The sequence below is a fragment of the Cupressus sempervirens genome, chromosome 8 (assembly GCF_028749045.1).
Source record: "Cupressus sempervirens isolate cs-2001-9-10 chromosome 8, ASM2874904v1, whole genome shotgun sequence".
Taxonomy (NCBI): domain Eukaryota; kingdom Viridiplantae; phylum Streptophyta; class Pinopsida; order Cupressales; family Cupressaceae; genus Cupressus; species Cupressus sempervirens.
This window is the reverse complement of record NC_143125.1, coordinates 175,214,117-175,222,150: the sequence shown is the minus strand read 5'-3', so window position 1 is coordinate 175,222,150 and position 8,034 is coordinate 175,214,117. Positions and strand designations below refer to the sequence as shown.

General features: G+C 36.2%; 1 protein-coding gene across 1 annotated transcript; it reads right to left on the bottom strand.

The window, feature by feature from the left end:
- Positions 1-1,026: 1,026 nt before the first annotated feature.
- On the bottom strand, positions 1,027-7,639 carry LOC149542120 (protein DETOXIFICATION 27-like). Its single transcript, XM_089797164.1, has 8 exons — positions 6,729-7,639; positions 2,916-3,457; positions 2,692-2,778; positions 2,538-2,594; positions 2,207-2,445; positions 1,968-2,086; positions 1,626-1,712; positions 1,027-1,514 (listed from the first exon to the last, which is right to left on the bottom strand). Exons 1-8 carry the CDS (start codon positions 7,212-7,214, stop codon positions 1,446-1,448), a joined length of 1,686 nt encoding a protein of 561 aa, XP_089653290.1. The 5' UTR covers positions 7,215-7,639; the 3' UTR covers positions 1,027-1,445.
- Positions 7,640-8,034: the final 395 nt, after the last annotated feature.

The following is an 8,034-nucleotide window of genomic DNA, read 5'->3' as shown; positions in this document are numbered from 1 at the left end:
TATACTATCAATGAACGACACTTAAACGATATTAAAATAACCACTCTAGACTAGTGATATTGCTATCAGGATTTAACTTTGTGATTTTGAGTCAAATTCATTGACCCATGTTTTATGAGTAGTGATTCAACATGAATCTATCTCTCATGACAATAAATGGAACACTTAGCACTCATTGGATCTAGGTGATGCTCATAGGGGTGAAGCACCGAGACTTCCCGGGAGGTCACCCATCCCAATACTACTCCAGCCTAAGCGCGCTTAACTACGAAGTTTCCTCCATGGTTAAACCCAAAGCTTGCAACCCCATTTGCAAAACCTTCACCAAGTGTTGTGCCTTATGAATCATTCATTAGAAAGCCCCTTAGGCTCATCAATTGATAAGTAGGAGATAATTTCCACAGCAAGTCATCTTGTGATATTGCTATCAAGATTTAACTGTGTGATTTTGAGTCAATACTTGGTCTCGTGGTTTCCCTATGGATTTTTATTTTTTTTATCACTTTGTAATGCACATTGCTCCTATGGTTTGTGCAAATATATGTTTTTCATTTTGTGATGTGCATAGCAAACAAATTATTTAAAATAAATGCAAGAGACCACAATAGAACCTATTAAAACATGTTGCTTTCATGTTAAAGGTTCAACACAATAGAGTAACAAAATTTAAGAGATTTCATATGAAGTTATTTCAAAAGATATTCTCATAGTTGAAGTTTGTAATACAATTCATAGTATAATACAGTAGAGTAACAAAATTTAAGAAATTTCATATGAAGCTATTTCAAAGGATATTATCATAGTTAAACTTTGTAATACAATTCATGGTATGATTTTTAACCATGTCTTCCAATAAGATTCAAACTTGTATAGGCATGGTATTGTTGGTCTTGTTTAATGGTTAAATTGTAGTATTGTTCGTGTTGTCAAGATTAAGTCTCGTTACAATGTAGTAGTTGATTGATTATATTTGAACTAACTGTCCATAAAAATTCTAAAAATATAATAATGAAAATATGCTCTACATACTTCGGTGAAACTAAAACCTCTCAATTAACCCCCTTTGAAGGTTTTCATTGATATAACAATTGGTATTGGCCACCAAGTGGCATACAATTCGTAATGCCGACTCAGTGGGATAGAATTACCGAAATAGCCAAACTAGGAGAGTACCAATTACCAGCATCTAGGAGAGATGGATGACCCAAACTAGACAAACAATAAGGGATGAAAGAATATAGAGATGAATTCGAAACTCCGATAACCCTTAACAAACTGGCAGACCAGAAATCCTCCTAAAACTCCACCTGCGATGGCTACTTCTGTCCTGATTTAATTTTCTTTGGTTCCAGTGAGCTCACTTTCACCAATAATGTCTCTTACCATATGAATATTTTGATAGTTTACAAGCCCAATCAGCAAACTAAAATTTTAGTAACATACAACTATTTCAGAAGAGTCTTGGGAAGAGCATCCGGAGACCACGTATTTACACGTTCTATTGCTTTCGCAGCCTACCAATCGTACAAGAAAACTAAGTTAGATGATAAAAGACATAATTTGCTGCGATCGCTTTACAGTTTTCTATTAACAAATATTCTCATGAAGTTGCATAATGTACTTACTTCTTGATCCCAATCACAGCGGTATGTAATTATAATTAAAACAAGTGTCTGGACCGCAGTCCCACTTATCATTCCAGCCCATATCCCCTGAAAATTTACATATGAGCACAAACAGTTAGAGCCACAGAGATGGACATTCATATGGGTGAGTTGTGTTGCATACATAGGGGTAAAAGCAGCTTTCTATGACATGAAATGGAAGAACCTTGGAGAATAAAAGTGGCACTATAAAATTTAGGCCATAAATTTTGTGAAATGCAGAGTCATCCAGAATCATAGTAATACGTTTTAAACCCTTAACCCCACAATGTGATTATTTTTTAGCAGGGGATAGTCACTCACCAAAACTCTGAGGTGAAACACCCAACCAAGAACCACACCAAGCGGAACACCAATTACATAATAACAACCAATGTTAACATAAGCAACAATCGACTGCCATCCTGATCCAATGGCCACTCCTGCAAAGAAATAAGTGTTACATACAACTGTCAGTGACAATGAACAATGTACAATCCTTTTGAAATCTAGGATTTGTGTATTGATAAGATCAATACTTCTCTAAAGAAAGAATTTATAACCTGAGAGAACTGGTTGCACACTGTTTAGGAGAATAGTAAATGCCAGCAAGTATGCCAATTTGGATACTGCCTCAATAATGATTGCACTCTGCGTGAAAATCAGAGCAAAGTCATTGCGAAGTGTCAAAATGAGAACCCAAAAGAGAAGACCGATTGCCATGGAGGTTGTTACTGCCACAATCACGGCAAATTTTGCACCTTTTCCATTTCCACTCCCAAGCTCATTCGCAACCCTCACCCTGTAAATAAAATATGGTTAACAATTATCTAATTATGAGAATTGGAACTTCTTATCAGTTGCTGTATAAAATTCATGGAAGTAGAAACTTACCCAGTGGCAGCTAGAAATCCCAGTGGTATCATCACCTCAACTCCATTGATGTTCATGCTAAATGAGGAACACAGAAAAAAGTCAGAAAAAGGCCTCCAGAATATGCAACACTATTGCTTGGTAAATATAGGGTGGGATGTATCAGACTATATACCAGATGGCTAGTGAATCCAATGCAACCTGTGCATTTTTGAGGTGCCCAGTTAGGAGAATCAATACTCTGTAATACCATATTTCTAAACTGTTCATAAAAACACAGGAAATGCTGAGATTTAGTATAAGGGAGGCTGCCAATCTTGACCAGACAGAACATTAAGTTGCTCAAATCATTTAATTGTAAATATGAAGTCACCCCAAAAGCAAGTGCATGATACTCACACAAGCATTACTCCTGAAGCCACAGACAGCTTGATGAAAGGCCAGAGGTCCGCAAATGCCTCTCGCGAAAATCCTCTCCAAGTGAGTGGGCAGCCCCCATAGATGACATAGATAAATTGACCAATGAGAGGCAACCATAAAGACAAGTTCAATGTTATTGCAGCTCCCACAATCCCCATTTGGAGCTGTGAAATTAGGAGCCAGCTCAAAAACAGATGAACAATGAAGGCTGCTCCAGAGAGCCATGCAATAATTGCATTTTTAAGCTGTGACTGCAAATATCTCTGAAGCGGTAGAGAGAAAGCATATCCAATGTGCTGAGGAATGAACCAGATAGAGAGGGTGCCAGATAGTTGAGCTATTTCATCACTCTGACCCATCAATTTGAGAATAGGGGTTGCAAAGAAGTACATTGGTAGCAGCAGGAGTGAAACCACAAAAAGCACAATCCATGAGCGCTGCAGATACACTCCCATCATGTGATACTTTTTAGCCCCAAAGGCTTGTCCGCATAATGTCTCTAAGGCACTACCCATACCCAACTGCAAGACAATTCAATGGATTTGTAACTAAATTTCAACACAATGTTTCAAGCTTTCTAACAGATCCATTTGCAGTATGTAACAATTACAATACAACAATTATATCCTGAAGATGGAGCCAGAAGTAGAAATTAAAAAAATTCAAGATTTACATTATTGCCCATGGTGATCTCGAAGCATATAATAAAAGATTTAGAGAGCAATAATAACATATAAATAAGAATTTCATAATGAAGTACATATATCTTCACCATTAACAACATGCCTTAAATGTGACTTAAGGTTTTTAACCTAGGGCAATCATCGTTTTGTTTTAGAGGGCATGGTAGAGTATGCATTTTGTGTAGTTTTCTATACAACATCAATGGTATGCAAATGTTCCAGAATGCGCATGTTGAAATGTATAGATGCTATATAACATGGAAACCGTTGGAGTATTCAAACGTGTCCTTGTAAGCTATTTGTCACCAATTACACCTGTGAATGATATGATAAAAGCCTATATGGGGTTCTGTGTGTTCTGAAGCTTACAACAGAGCCACTTTGAGCTACAAAACAATATTGTGTTGAAGCCTTACAACAGTACCAATCCGAGCTACACAACAAAATTGCATTTACCACTCTCAGCTATAAAACAACAAAGGTGATACTTAAAAGTGATTCTTCTGCTACTACAGGAGAATGATCAATAGAGGGTTGTGCCCTTTTCTGACAGAATAGCAGACACTGAACGATAGTTTGTGATCTTCTAGTTGCCTATTTTAAAGTGGTACTCTTTTAGAGCTTATTGCACATAAAATAAACACTTGTCTTGTCAATTCTAAGCTAGCCCTGCTTCTAGTTCCCATCAATTTATTAGTCGTTTCTGGACAGAAATGAGACGTTGGTCTTCCTTTTCCTTCATTTACTATGATTCTGGAGATAATTATGTGAATAGTTTTAGTATTAACAATTCAGATTACACTGCACTATCCTTGATCAGTTTTCCTCATATTGATAATTGATCCCATATGTTGATTGCATGTCTATTTCCACAAACATATAAAATCATTTACATTGACATTGGAGTTGTTTAACCTTCTTGAAAGACCAAGATAAAAGTGTATTTGTTATATAATAGAAGCAACAGAAATCATGAAAACATATTTCATCCAATGGGGACAACAAAACAGGATAGGACTTTTTTTCGCAGATTAATAATATGTCAGTATATCAAAATAATAGTTAATAAGTATTTAAAAATTATTCATAGCATTTAACAATTTAAATAATATTTTAATAAGAAGTGCGTCCAGTAAGCTGGATTGACACTGGTGAAAAGGCTTTAACAGCTGTCCTTTCAGTTTCTTCCAGCTATTCAGAACTGTTCCAGGCAACACTCTCTCAGTGACCAATTTTTTTGGCTTTTCTAGTCTTGAACTACTAACATTTATACTGTAATTTTTCACTGTTGGAAATCCTATCCTCCTTCGAACTGCTGGCCATTTAAAATATTAAATGCTGGTAGTTGTTTTATTTGACATTTTGAGTCACTAGTAAAAATGTGAGCATCTGCTGAGAGAGGAAAAGAGAATGCTAACAGCAGGGGTAAGAATTTGTATGAACAATGGAAAGAAAGGATGCATAGCAGCAACATCATTGGTGGCATGAACAAGGCTGAGGAGGAGAAGCTAAGAATAGGATAGCAACAGAATGCAAATCACATTAGAGAACAGCAATGGAAGATACAAAGCAGAATCTTTAATGTTTACTTTGTAAACTGAATATAATTTTTTTAACACACACATATATATCCTTCTTTATTTGTATTCCCCTGCTTTTCTTTCTTCCTTGTGTTTGTTTGGTTTCTTGCCCATTTTCAAGAGACTGGTACCAGGGCTAGACAATATTTCTCTAATTTTGAAACATGGCTGCAATTAATAGTAAGAGTTGGCAGCAACCACAATTGTGTGCTAAAAATGAAGACAATATTTGTAATTTATGATTTATGAGAACTAATTTACTGATGGAACTGACCAAATTTACTATGCAGCATTGACAGATGCTCAAGATCCCTAAGTTTGACTGATGTTTGCTGAAGCCATCTTCCCCCTCATAGTAGCAGCTAATTACTCCACCGAGGCGTAGGGGTATCTTTAGAACTCCTATCTGGTCCTTGAAAGTTTAATACCAATATGATCATACTTAATACGATTCAAATTATGAATTTGAAGTGAACAAATAGTCAATATTTAAAGGAACATGTTAAAAAGGTAATTATGCACTTCAAACGCTAATTGTACTGTAAAGACTGATAATAGTTTGTATGTACAGTGAGGACGCCACCACCGCTCCTGATTAAATGTTCTGCCCTCTAAAAATTATACGGACTACAAATAAATTGAGCAGACATGTCGAAATGGTCTTTTTATCGATGGAACATCCTAACATTACGAAGAATAAATTAACTTATAAAAGTTACACTTGAAAACAAGAACCGCAAGGTGAATATGGTATATCTACCCAACCAAACACGCCTTTTGTTGTGTGCCAAATCCGAATCTTCCATAAGCAAGAATCTAACGAGCACATTTAATTACGAGCAAAATCTCCCAAATAATTAGATAAACCCTAAATATACCGCCAGGCGTGCGACTGATCTCAATATTACAAAGATTATACTTCCTTCCATTTTTAAGCTGTGATACTTTCGCACAGGAACAAAATGCCTGCAAGTCATGCGATTCGCTAAATTTACCTGCTACCCATTGCACGCAATATCTGATGAGCATTTATGACTTCTGACAAAAAAAAAAGGTATTCCGTGACCTTAGATTACATCACGCTCCATAAATAAAAATAAGTCCTCGGGAGTTTAAATCAATACTTTAGGAGCCCATATCTCAGTATATGGGAATACACTACCTTATTCAGTAACAAATTATATCACTAATGGCTTCTGCTTCTTTCATTCATTTACAGGTTTCAAATCAAGAATTTAAACGAAAACATTATCAACTCAACACAATCTTACAGACAATATATTCAGATAAGAACCAAATGACCATTAAAACTATATCCTAAACATACATACAATATGACAGACCCTATATACTATTTTCTCCTACCGGATCATTAAAGACATATATTATTTCAATCTAAATGTCAGCTAAACAACAAACCCAGATTTTTTTAAAAATGAACAGCCTTTTCAATATAAGAGTTTTTAAACCAAGCAGCCCAGTAATTTGCATTCAACAAGCATTTATTTTAAAAAGCACTCTGTACTAACCAGCAAGCCAAAGTTGAAACCAACAATAACTGTTATAGAAATAGAAACTGCAGCAAGCTCCAAATCACCCAAGTGACCAACAAAAGCCTGAGTTATAACGTTAGTCCCATACATGGTAAGCCGTGTAAAAATAGCAGGGCCTGCAATCTCCCATAACTTTCTGGACTCTGTTAAATACCTTCTGTAAAAATCTCCAGAATCCGAAAAACCCTCTTCACTCTTCTCCTGAAAGCTCACAATACACGATTCGCCCTCCTCCTCCAAAGAACCCTTCAAAAATGGAGCTCTAAGTGAATCCGCCATTGTTGAAGACTGATTAATCAATAAACCGCAGGCAAAGAGGAGAGGAATGCATTTATTGTAATCCCAAATTAAGAGAATAGAAAGAGGAAAAAGAACCTCACGGGTATGTAGATATATATAGTGTTGCCGGGGACATTGCTGTGGAGAACTGTAGGTTGTTAGAAGATAAAGCACCGAATGCATTTAAAGCCATAAATTATTGCCTATGCGGCCTATGTTTGACCGCGGCAGCTGTAAATTTGATGCCTATTAAAAAAACATTCTCCTCAAATTAATTGACAAGCCACATGTGGCTTTGAAGAGATCCGCCATCCATTCCAACACACTAGAAAACAAATATACCCACAGGGCTGAATGAGAATGCCTTTTTTACTCTGAGCAATCAGTTTGAGCTTTTAAACAAGCAAATTATTTTGTATTTTCTGCCAGAGATTGAAGTGAGCAAATGAAATTGGGACTCTACTCCTAGCAGTTGTATGTGGATCTGGACGGTGTTAATAATTTAGTGGGCGTCGCATTTGAAAAACAGTAAAATGCCGTTTTGATGCATAGACATTCGCTTCTTGAGGGGCCCAAAATCATTTTGAGTTAATAATGAAGAGCTCATTAAATTGCGAGGCGACGAAAGTACGAAATAAAAAAGCAATGACAATGGCGAACTTGTCCCAGCCTCGACGAATCTGGAAGAAAAGCCGGAACGAACACAAATCTTAGCGCAAGAATAGGTACTGATTTTGCTTTTGGAATCAACACTCATTTTAAAAAGCATAGCTTTAAAAGTGAGGTTATATTGAATATAAAAATAAATAAAATAGACAGCTATTTTTCAAATCTTTGTTACGTCAAGTTATAGGTAGGTCTTGTGTTTTAACTATATCATTAAGTTTAGGGTTTGAACAACTATAGGGATGATGTCTTTTGTTTGTGTTCATATTAGTTCATAGTTTTAAGTCAAAATTGTTGCGAGGAGGAGGGCATGTCATGCAAGGGTCACCAATGAAGT